Consider the following 12,911-nt stretch of genomic DNA (forward strand, 5'->3'; position numbering starts at 1 on the left):
CCTCCCAACAGCACACACAGAACAGAACCACAACTGTCCCTGTGTCCTGGGATACAGCAGTATGGTATTACACTCTCTGCCCTTGCGATTTATCTTTTTCTTTCCATCCTCCACCTATGTTTGCTGCATAGATTTGATTTTTCAGGTAGCTGACTACCTTCCTGATTTCTGACTAATGTCTTGATGGTATCCTTATTACATTTTTGAGACATAAAAGGAGTTAGAATCAGATTCTACATCAGACAATTAGGGGGAAAAGAGCAGAAGTAGCACTATTAATTTCAGCACATATATCCATAGATAAAACCCAGTACAGCAATACTGTATCTAACCATGCATCTATAGCACTCATTTTTATTCTGCCATTTTCCCACTCACTCTTCTCCAACATCGATGCCAGGTGTGTGCTGTAGGTTAACTCTGTATGAAATAATAATTAGGTCTATAAAAATAAAAAAAATACATAGAAAAAGACAACTACTGTGTTTCTTAAGTGTGCCCATCAAGTTTAGATATGAAAACTGCATTGCCTAATCCTGAATATTTCCATGGCATTCAGCTTGACTTTTATGTGAGTAGGAGTATTTTATACAAGGAATATAGATGTTAGAACAGGCAATTATACAAGTGACCTTGCCTTGCTTCATTCAATAGTGAATTATTAGTCTTCTCAACTGCAGTTTTATGAGACATCCTTATTGTCTTAATTAATGATCAAGGTACATCTTTGAAATCTTTACAGACACTATAGATTACATCAGCCTCTTTTCTAATTTACACATATTGACTGGCATATCAGTTTAAACCCTGACACAGGTAGGTCTTCACTGCAGTCAATTTCTAAACATAACTTCACTTTTCTTTTTTTTTCTTTTTTCCTTTTTCTTTTTTTTTTTTTTTTTTTTTTACATAAAACAAAAGATAACAAAGTGGAAGTAGGAGTTAGAAAGACCCGAAGACAGCTAAACCAATTCAAATGCTAAACTGGGGTTTAGAAAGCAGCTGCCAATGAGGAAGACACAGCACCTGAGAGTCATCTCTCTCATGGTGTAGAATTTCAACACAGGATTCAGCAGTGATAGAAGCACCAAAAAAAAAAAATGGGGTAGGGTGAAAAAAAGAAAGCAACCACACATGGGAAAAGGAAAAATAAATAAAAATATCTGATAATATGCATTGAATGTGTGTCACGTACACATCCCTGAACATCGTAGGCTGTAACAGCATTCATTTGGTCAGTCCCTAACTGAATGCATAAGGAAAACACTCAGCCTCTGGAAAGCAGCAGGCACACACAGTGGCTGCCTCTGCCTGTCCCAGAGGAAAGGAAGAGGAATGATGCCCAATGAAATCTGCAGCCCTTTTGTTATCCTTGCTGCTGAAGCCTTTGCTCCCTGTGATCACACAGATGACAGGTGAATTCATGCAGTGAGTCATCTTCCCAGACCCTCTGTTGCCTGCATCTCTTGCTCTAGTGAATTCAGAGCACTGCTCAGACACAAGGTGCATCTGTCAAAGACAAAGCAGGGGATTTGCAGTGTTTTCTGCACACATCTGGATCCCTCCAGACTCAGACGGCAAAGCACACTGTGCTCTCCAGCTGTGCTCTCTATTCCCTCTCTCTTGTGACACAGCACTGCTGTTAAGTAGGACATAATGCATCTGTGGGGCAGGGGACACTCAGATGTGGCAGGAGGAATTTGTGTTCAACAGCGAAGGATAAGGAAAATAAGAACAAAAGGACCAAATCTGCATCCTCAGTTAATTATATTATATATGGTAGCTACTATGTTGAAACTCTCAAAAATTACAGGGCCAAAGAAATGTCTTCACTACAAGACTGCAGGATAATCCACATTATCAAATCAAAAAATCCAGTCCAATGTAATTGAAGTTAACAAAAAAAAGAGAAAGAAACCAATTATTAGGATTTTAGTTCGGGTTACCATTTCCAATTTCATTCTGACCCTTTCCCCATTTTTACTTCAAGCTGCTAAAACAGTTAAAATCACAGTTTTACTTCTTCCTCTGGTTGGAAATATTTTGTGGATTCAGTGACCCCTAACAAATCCTATCACAGACAGAACCCAATTAGGGCTCACAAGAAAGTTGCAACCATTGATTCATTTGCATGAACATGTGACTCATGTGCATGAACATGTGACTCAATCACATTTTTGTGTCATCGGAACCAGCAGATTGTCAAGATTAGGGCACTTATGGCACATCTCCTGGGGAGTGGGATGAAGAGTAGTCTTAGATTACATATGTAAAATGTAACCAAAAGTATGTATTCTATGACAACCTGTTAAAACCAGGTGGGGCAGTGTTCTTTATCTGTTCCACAAACCAATCCTCCCTCCAGGGGATATCTTCTGTTAATGGGCCATTGAGTCTCACTGCATGACTGATAAAATTACATCATCCATTGTGAGATGCTGTGCCCAGGGGGAGGAGCCAAGCATTCCTACCTGGATATAACCTGAGATTTGGAACACCACAAGCAGCCTTATCCACTGAATTCCTAGAGGACAAGAGCTACATAACCACCACTGGACCTTCAGAGGAAGACCAGATCCTTCATTAGAACCACATCTGTCACTCCAGGAGGACTGCAGCCACCATTTAATCGGACTGCTACCAACACCCTGACCAACAGAGTCTGAGGTTATACTCTGACTCTGTCAGGTTAAGCCAGTGGTTTTTGCATTTATTTTAACTTTCCTATTAAATTGTAGATCTGACATGGAGTTTCTTACTGATTTGCTTTCAAACTAGTACAAGAGTGAAGAGAGGAAAGGTTGGAGCCAGAACTCAAAAATATTAAAGGCCAGGTTGGTTGAGAAGCCTGGTCTAAAATCTCCCAAACTAAGAGTGAAGAAAGAATATAAATAAAGGCAAAGCAGCTCAGGATATTTAAGTCCCACTTGTAAGAGAATTTCCAACTTCCAGCAAGAGCAGCATCTTCCAACTAAAAAGAATAAAATAAATTTATGAAGGGAGAAATGTTTGTTCCCATACAGAAATGTTAGAAATCTGACATTAAAACATGCATCCAAGACTGAAATACTTAGTATCAGAAATGAATTATTAGTAATTATTAAAAGAAACAATAATTAATGAGCTGAAGATGTGAGTCATAGTGAGGAGCTAGTAAGATTAGTGTGAAAGCAAAAGTAAAGGCAAGATCATTTAATTAAGAACAGCTGGCAAGTCAACTCCCCTGAGAGCTAGTAATTGTCTATTTGTCCCTCTCAAACACACACAAGTACTACTGAATTACATTCTTACTTAAAAGCTTTTCATACATTTTACAAATAGCAAAACCCATGCTTGCTTTTGTGAAAGTAGATTTGAGCTAGTAAATTAATTTGTTTTCTTTATTTGGCAGATTCAGGTCCCCATTAAAGGATTTTTTAGACCTGAAAACACAATTTTATCACTTACAGAGGTCACAAATAAACTGTAGAAATTGTTGTTGAATTCACCAGGTTTGGACACCTTATCTGAGATGCCTCCCAGATAACTGAAAGAATTTAAGAAGACTGCAATGGTGTTAGACACAGTCAAATTTAGAAAGTATAAAACTTTATTAAAGAGACATAAAAATAGCTGGGGGGAGGCTAATTAGAACATCCTCACTCTATGATGAAGAATAAGTATTCAAGTGCAAAAAAACTACCAAGACACAAACAATGTATAGAGGAAAAAATGCAAATGCTCACTTAACTGACCTGGTTTTCCCTTTAAAGTAATCTGATGGATTCATATGAGCAAATGGGCTTTACAAAATACTGGAAAGATTAGCATTTGTCTCTTTTGATTATCTTCAGGTCAAATATCACAATGTAATCCTATAACTTCTGCACTGAATATTTGGCACTGTAGCCTGACATGAAGAAAATGAATTGGAGTTAAATGTATCTTTTAGAAATAAGCAGAATATAACGACACAAGAAAGATTTCAAACTCCAAGCAGATAAACCTTTCTAGTGCCTAAGAGTACTGATATTAATATTCCTCTTCAGAGTAAATCTTGTCATTAAATTATAAAATAACAACCAAAAAAGGTAAGAAGCAAAGAGGCAGAAATATCAAACGTTAGCATCCTCTCAATTAACACTGAAAAGATTTTTTACTCTTTTGCTTGCTGGGAATCTAATCCCTTATCAGTGGCTAGATTGACAATAAGCAACAGTGAAAATTCAAGTTTCTGACTGACTTTGGTAGGGGGCTGCATTTTAATGAGAAGTGCCAAAAATCAGAGAGCTACAAATAACAAGGGAGCTGCATGAGTTGTAGCATCCCAGCCACCATTCCCCTCCCATCCATCTGCATCTCTATAATGCTCAGACAGATTGAAGAAAACACTCCTAATACTTTATTTCTCTCACTCAGTCCTTGTAGATGCAAAGTTGACTCTATAATTAGAATGAATGGGCGGCACACATTAGCTAGACATGACATTCACATTATTTTAAAGCAGTATAAAAATAGATTTTATCAAACATTTTGATATCCTGATTTTATAAAATGTCTGATGATATCAAGCTCTGGTGACTTGCTACACAGCAACTGTTCCTTGGTGTTTTGGAAAAGAAGGAATAAATTAAGTGAGAAGAGCACTGGAAAAATCTAATAGACAAACTGACTGATCTCAGACCCCAAGGTCATAGCAAAGCAATTCATTTCTTGGTTTTTCAACAGCACAAGACATGATTTATCAATCTGAGACCACACTTACAAACACTATACATCTCAATAATATGTTCTTTGCACTGTGTAATTTTTTAAACAATGATAGATTGCCTGAGCTGGACCAAAGTTATTTTACAAACAGAAATGAAATATTTGCAAATGAAATGGTTCAATAATGGAGGGGAAGAAACGCAAAAAAAAAAAAAAAAAAGAGAGACTGAGAGAGAAAACCATAAAGGATTATGCCAAATAGCAGCTGTACTTAACTGCAACTGCAAAGTAATCTATGCTGTAAAATGCTTTCAGAATCCACATCCTTTGAAATTCTACTATTTTTATCCACTAAATGAAAAATATTTCCTAAGTTCAACAACACCAACAAAAACCTACACTGCCAAAGAAATAAAATTATTTAGTAAAACAAGGACGGTAAATTAACATCTATTTCAAGCTGCCCACTTGATGACAGACTGCCTTGAAGTCAGTAAGGAATTTGAGTCTATTGTCTGCCCCTAAAGTGAAATAACATTTTCTCTCTCTTCCAACACGAGCTTAATCTTCACAACTTGAAGCATTCAGGCCAATCATCTACTCATAGTGAGGATGGAGCACAATTTTGTTAAAGTGGGATTTTCTTTGGCCAGCATCTGACACAACCTGGTTCTGATTTTGACCAGGCTCTGAAGATGTTGCTGTGATGGGAAAACACTTCTGTGTTAATGTTCTCATCTGGAGGCTGCCAAAATTCTTGATGAACTATAGGACTGATCCCAGACCCTGCTCAGCCTAGGAAGGGAAGAGGGAAGTGTTCTTCAGGCATAAGCTGCTTTTAGGGTCTTGATTGAAAAACCTCAGCCTGCTTCTTGAGAGTACATAGTGGGCACTCGAGAATACAGATGAGATCAAAGACTATGCACAAAAAATGAGTCTGGAAGTTCAACATGCATGATTTCTAGTCCTCTAAATGTCCTGCTACAGACAATATGGCTCCTGTCAATTTTTAAGGTGACAAACTCTCTCACAGACCTGGCTGTTCCTTCATACACTTATTTAACAATAAGACCTCCATTTGAGACTGAACCTTATAGTGTAAGAAAATCAAAAAGATCAAAGCTGCAGGTGATATGGCTGCACAAGTTTGTTTGGTGAAGTTCTGCTTCAAGGATTATTTAGGTATTTTATTTGAAACAACAATTGCTATTGACCCAGCCTGTATATGCAAAGCATAATTTTCAAAAAAAAGGAAAAGAAATTTGTTGCCACACTTTAATATTGATCCATATATTCTTGATAATAAAATTATTTCAGGCTATTTTAAAAAATTGTACAGTAAGACTGCAACCACAACTCCTTCTAAAATAAACATTAACTTCCTGTTTCTTCAGGTCTTACTGCATATAGCAGTATAGCAGTTTCTTCAGGTCCTACTGCGATAGCTGCATGAGAGAAGCACTTGAACAAAGAGGAATAAAGAAATGAGCTCAGGCTTAAAAATGAGACATCAAAAGGGGATTTAGCGAGAGACAGAAACAGCTACCTTTACATCTTATGATAATTGGGGTTATAATAATATCCTTACACAAAAGAAGGAACAGTGGCATTTTCAAAGTGAGAATTCAACACTACTTCCAAAACTCTGGTCAAAAAGTAATGACATTCACTTTGAGATTTTTTTTTAAGTCTTTCTGTTCTCCCTTCTGTACTGTAAAAGGGGCTTGCTCCCCTTGCTCCTGCTTGGCTCATTCCCACTGAGCCCTCTGTTTCTGCTCTCCCTGTCTAGGGTTTCATGTTGCCTCAGCACCCCAGTGTCTAAGACCCAGAGTCTTATAGACCTAAGTGTGGAATTTATTGCACCTGAGCAGGCATCTGCAAGTCCACAGATTCCCACAGCCTCCAAAGCCCTCTTTGCCTCTACAAACAGCTGCTTGGAGCACAAAGGGGACTGGGCAAGGGCACAAGCATCCCCCTTTCCCTGCCTCTCTCCTGCATTCCCAGTGACACATGCTATATTCCAAAAGGTCTTCCTGGTGCCATACACCACAGAAAGAAATGCAATCCCTATCTGGGAAACTTAATATCTAATAGCAGGTGCTTCTGCCTTCCTATGCATCTGAGGATATATTCTAGGGCCCACCTCCACAGAATGTTTTGGGTTGGAAGAAACCTTAAAGATCATCTTCTTCCAGTCTTGTTGCCATAGGCAGGGACACCTTCCCCTGGACCAGGCTGCTCAAAGCCCCATCCCCACTGTCCACTAGAGCATTCCTGCCATCCCTCTGCTGTAAATCTGGCACATCCCCTTGGTACGTTCACTGGGGGTTTGCAGCCTGCTGGTTCACATGGGGATAGAGCTGATCATTCACCTCAGTTACTTCCAAAGCTGTTGCACATCTGGAAATGCACAACTGGGACAGATTCTCAGGCAAATATTTACTTTGACAGATGCAGGGTAGAAGACCTCACTTTTTCTGCTGTAAGTAATTTGCATCCATCCTAACCATTGACAAACATTACAAATTGCACATCTGGACCTGTTACAAGCTCTAAATGGTTCAAGCATGTACTTTCCTCTTCCTTTTTAAAATCAGCAACATTATACCAACACAGAAGTACAATACAGTAGAATCACAGAATACTTTGTGTTGAGAGGGACCTTTAAGTTGTAGCTCCAAGCCCATGGGCAGGGACACCTTCCACTAGACCAGGTTGCTCAGTGTAACCTTTAATATAAGGCTCACAGCAAGAATGAAAGACAGCATTTTAAGTATTAAAAAAAAAGGCAGTTTAGTCTTCATAAATGTCTACAACATCAGGACAATTAGTGGCTCATCTAACATTTACATTGGGTTTAGTGGGAGCTGAGACAGTTGCCACTGAGATTACTCCACACTATTCCCTTGCCCTGTAGCTCTGGGAACAATGGTGGAACAGCCCTTGCTTCAGGACATCTTTTAAGCAGAGCCATTCACAGGTGACAATCAGATAAAAATATGTTCCAAATGTTTCATTTAATTCCTTATTTCAGCTCAAGGGAGTCCAGAATCCCCATTTACAGGTGGTGCAGAGGTCTCTGTCAGCACAGACAGTAACAATCCATTTGCCCCACCATCAGCTTCCACTTATTTAACAATTTTTAATATGCCACTCTCTTCTATTCTATATTATACCTTAGCATGGAGATTGTAAAAACTGGGCATCTACTCATCCTCTCAAATTGCAACCTCAAGATGAAGGGAAGTTTTAAGAGTCTTATGATAATATTGCACATGTAATATTGAGCTGGATTTTTTTTTCCAGTATCACCCTGCAATACACTAAACCAGTCACATTACATGGTTTGCCTTCCAGTCCTACATCCTCACTAGCAGCACACATAGCTTCAGGATAACCTGGAGAACAGAGAAGTTCTCCCAAGAGGGGAAAAGACAGTCTTCTTCCCTCACATCCTAGCTGCAATAGAAAAAAACATCAGAATTGAACCAGCATCACTTCTCTTAGCTGAGATATATCATGCTTCAAGGGGTGCATAGCTTTTAGAAGAGAGAGGAACTATGCTTTTCTGTCGTATGCAGCAGAGTGCAAAATGTTCAAAAATAGGCACTCCTCTGACTTAAGTCACAAAAAACTAAACATATATAAAAATAGCTGTAATGAAAATTACCAAGAATTGCAGGTAAAAGAACTGCAGAGACACAAAAATGCATGAAAAGTCACAAAGGGTGTAGACATCTAGACATTTAAAAAGATCACACTGTATTGGTGGTAACCACATGTTATTTTACTAATTATATTGCTTCTAGCTGAATTTAATCATACCACCAAGACTCTGGCTCCTAACCTATCTCCCTAGAATTTCATTAAGTATTAGAGATGTCCTGGACCAGAATCCCTTTACAGCTACATTTAGTTTCACATTTAAAATCAGTCTGTCACACAACAATTTTTCAAAAGTAAAAAAAAATCTGTAGGTTGTCTTTTGGTTTTAGTGTCATGATTTTATAAAGAGCACAGATCCTTGATAGTTATACCCCAGATCATTCAGCTTGAGTTCATGTGTGTCCCAGGCCTGGGAATCTTTAGCCAACTGCTCTTCACTGACACAAATTACTTAAAAGCACAGAAGCCTTCAGGTTTGAAAAGACCTCTAAGAACACTGAGTCCAACCATTAAACCAGCACTGCCAATTCACCACTTAACCATGTCCCCAAGTGCCACAACTACACATTTTAAATACATCCAGAGTCATGTTTTACTAAACCACATCTCCTAAAATGGCATTTTATCAGAACTGAAGATTACCAGTGAAAAACCCATTTGTACTTAGGTATCTGTCATAATGATTACTCACAAATATTAATGCAGTATTTTCTACCTGCATTTATCTGGTCTCAGATTCCAGTCACACAGTTCTCACTCTACATATCCAAATCACATCTGCTAACATACAACACATCCCAAAGTCACTGAAACAATGGAAATCTGCCAGTGTTTCTACCAGCCTCATGTTTTATCATCCATTTCCTTATAATGATTTTCAGGCCTCTGAAATAGCACCAGATTTGGTTCAGTCTTTGAAGAAACCAACAAAAATCTTCTGGATGCTCCCAGTCAATGGCTTGAGGTTTTCTTCCCCTATATGTCTCAGATTCATATTATCTAATTGTACAGTGCTGGGAGTCCTTTTAAAATAATAAGTAATTTGGTACCCAGACAGCTGTCCTATTTTAAAAACCTAAGAAAATTTAGCCATTAATTTCTTTATCAAGTAAATAGTTTCTTTTCGTCAAAGAAAACAAATTGATCTGGCAAGACACATTTACTCTAAATTTTAGAAAAAGTTAGTAGTTTTTTATTGCTGGCCCCATGTATCAAAATGCATCTACCAAAACAGATGGGACAAATCAAACTCTCCCTAACAGGACAACTTTCCATGTTTTACAGGCAGGTGATGTGGGAGTATTCAGTCTGACTGGAAACAGGCTCTGATCCATATCCCCTGTTCAGTTTAATTAGATTGGATGCTTTGTGACGTGTATTCACAATCCTGCATTTCTGAGACATCTAAAACAAGTAGAACTAAGTATTTTATTAATATTTAAACACAACAAAAGTGACAAATATTGCAGCAGATAAGTTTCTTGGGCAAGATTTCCCTGGCAGGATATCAGTATCTTCCACTGAAAGCAGCCATTGATAGTTACTTGCATCCTGAGGGGGAGAACCAGAGCCCTAGAGATCTACTTAATTTTCCACTTTCATGCAGATAAAAGCAGCATACATAATAAGGTCACAGCAGACCAAGAATAGCAAATTTTCGAGCAGTTGCAATTCAAATAGATACCAGATCTGCTGGAAGGCAAGCAGCTTGACCAGCATACAGAACTTCTGAAGATCACTAATTTTATAACATTTTAAATTTCACTACCGTTTCTCAAAAGTCAAGCAAAACATTAAGTACGTACTTTTCAGGGTTTTCCACTTCTTCGGTAACAAAATTGAGATAAAACCTAGAAAATAGTTATAAAATGTATTATAAGATTTATTCTTATATTCTTATATTTTTATACTGTATTTCTTTCACCAAGAATCAAGAAGATGCTTTTAGTTAAGCACTGCTGTTAGTTACAGTAGGCTTTGCAGGCCCATGTTTGGATTAGGGAGAGTGATATTCAACCTTCCCTTATCCTCACACTCAGGAAGGGAATTCTCAGAAAAGACAGCAAAGTAAGAAAAGAAAAAGACAATAACTATGTAAAGTCAGTGTGTTATTAAGTTATTTTTTTCCCCCTGACCTACTAAACAGTTAATGGTTTACACTAATTCCATACATACACATATATATGCACACTTAAAACTTTATATTCCATTTGTGCTTTCTGCCTTTTACAGTTTCGGGTTATACTGGCAAAAAGTCTCATCAGAGTACTCAGCAAGGGCTCCTTAACAATACAAATAACTGAAGCCTTAGAAAACCCCCCCCCTAAACCAAGAACTTTCACACCAGTTTGTTGTACAGAATCTCAAACACAGGCTGCCAGCCCTGCATGCTCTTGCACAACCTCCAGTACAGGATGCACTCTGATCATATTCCAGCAGCATTCAAGAGAGAGCTCTGTATGGGAATTCATAGGAGCTGCTCACCAGGCACAGCCCTGCATACAAAGCAAATATCAGCCTCAAGGCCACTGAACCCTCTGTTCTACATTTATTAGCACTCAGTCTGTGCCTGGCTGGATCACAAGTGTGCCTGGCTCGGAGACAGGCTCAAAGTCAGATCTTGTCTAATGAAACAGAACAGTCAACACAGCACCTATGCTGGCCTTCTGCTCTAGTGCAGAAAGACAAATGGCACCTGAGCCAGCAGTGCTGCAGTGAATAAACCACTGGTAATAATCTGGCAGAAAGTCTGGGGGCTTTGCCTCATCACAAGTCTTGGAGCAGAACTGGGTTAGCAGAATAAGTTAACGCTGGCTTGTGGCTTCTTAAAAATAGTGATTTTGTGACTGCGCAAGAAATTCTTTGTCACCTTATGCAAAAGTATCAGAACTGGGTTTTAAATTTGCTAGTGCATAGAGCACAGAAGAAGATTTAGGTTAGATATATGGAGGAAAGTCTTTACAGTGAGGGTGGTGGAGCACTGGAACTGGTTGCCCAAGGAAGCTGTGGATGCCGCATCCCTGGAAGTGCATGGGGCTTTTAGCAACCTGGTCTAGTGGGAAGTATCTCTATCCTTGGCAGGGGGAATGGAACAAAATGATCTTTAAGGTCCCTTTCAACCCAAACCATTCTATGGTAGCCTAGCATCAGTCCTTTTATTGATGCAAAGGCATGTTTCATTGCATTCTTTTCTCCACTTGTCCTTTTCCAGCCAACATTTTACATACCCCATAGTCTACACTTGCTCTTGGCAGGATGAACCCACACACAGAAGAGATACTGCTTTTCTTTTCTTCAAAGCAGTATCTTTAAAAGTTAACAATTAAAAGTTAACAGTCTAGTGAGCTATGCATAAAATTCTGCCTGCATCCCAGGACATATCACCAACACTTCCAACACTCCTTCATATTCAGCTAATTGCATTGATTTAGCCCCATGAAACTGATAGTGCAAGGATATTGCCACTCTATTTAATGGTCTGCTCCTCTGTGATGAGGTGATGAATTTTAGCTGATGACAAAGAAAAATAGATAGCTGGGAAGAACCACTAGCCAAATTAGGTGTTATTCCTGCTAATTTCTTTTATAAGTAGCAAATAAGGACCTTGAAATAAAAGTCAGAAGGTGTAAAGGGGGGAAAAAAGGTAATTTTTATTGCAAGGCTTTGAACCATTATGCGAAAAATGGGAAAGAAGCAACAGAAAAACAGTATTTTTGATGAAGCATTTTGCAGAAAAGAAACTCAATAATATTAAAGAGCTTTTAAAATTGCTTTCATACAAAAATTTAGGTTAATATTTAAAAAGTGAGAAACAATCACATGCATGGATATGAGAGACAGAGTCACTTATAGGAGAGGGGGGAATGAAGTAGAGATTCTCCACATAATCAATTCCATTTCTTTGAGGCTTCAAAATGCCAGGCTCTTTCCTTACATATCTATCTCAGATAAAGGCTTTGGACTCTCTTGGGTTTCTTCCCCCGCTGCCATTTAGTATATAAAGTTCTGTTCATACTTCAGTGTGCACATTTATAATGCTCCTGCAACCAGGGAGTTACAGACGGGCAGAGAACTCCAATGCTGGGCCCCTGTCCTTTCATATTAAATAAATAAACCCCTTATCTTGCAGCCCTCGCCTTTTGTGCAAGGTAAAGAACTTGGCTGCCTGTGAGGCTATGGAGAGCAAAGGGAAGACCTGCAGACAAAGCTATCTCAAAATAAGACCACTCTGTGCACTGTAGTCTGCTTTCTTCCCCCCAGGCTGCTGCTGCGAAAGCCTTTGGCACTGCACAATGCAGAGCCCTCAGGAGCATGAATAAATCGTAAAGGCAGATTTGAGAAGCGGCAGCACCTTTCAAACCAGCTGCTGTGTACTTTGGAGGGGAAAGAGAGAAAGGACTTGAAAGTTCTAAGCAGGATACCTGAAGGTAGATTCTCATACCTTTGCTCACAGTCAGTCACACCTGACTTTTTTGGAAGCCAGTTGCACTTCTTTTAAGTATGGTCCAAGCCTCTCGGACCAAGAAGTGTAAAAAATCTAGAGATTTTTATTCTGT

At 38.8% G+C, this 12,911-nt stretch overlaps 1 protein-coding gene across 2 annotated transcripts in view; it reads right to left on the reverse strand.

Annotated features, from left to right (window-relative positions):
* Nucleotides 1-12,911, reverse strand: part of SLC7A11 (solute carrier family 7 member 11) — a 69,476-nt gene that overhangs the window by 35,173 nt on the left and 21,392 nt on the right. For both annotated transcript variants that reach the window (XM_039733447.1, XM_039733446.1), the window contains one exon: nt 10,161-10,205. In XM_039733447.1, the coding sequence (XP_039589381.1) occupies nt 10,161-10,205 (45 nt within the window). The remainder of the gene's footprint in view (nt 1-10,160; nt 10,206-12,911) is intronic.

This window comes from Passer montanus, unplaced genomic scaffold, assembly GCF_014805655.1.
Source record: "Passer montanus isolate IOZ18808 unplaced genomic scaffold, ASM1480565v1 scaffold88, whole genome shotgun sequence".
NCBI classification, from domain to species: domain Eukaryota; kingdom Metazoa; phylum Chordata; class Aves; order Passeriformes; family Passeridae; genus Passer; species Passer montanus.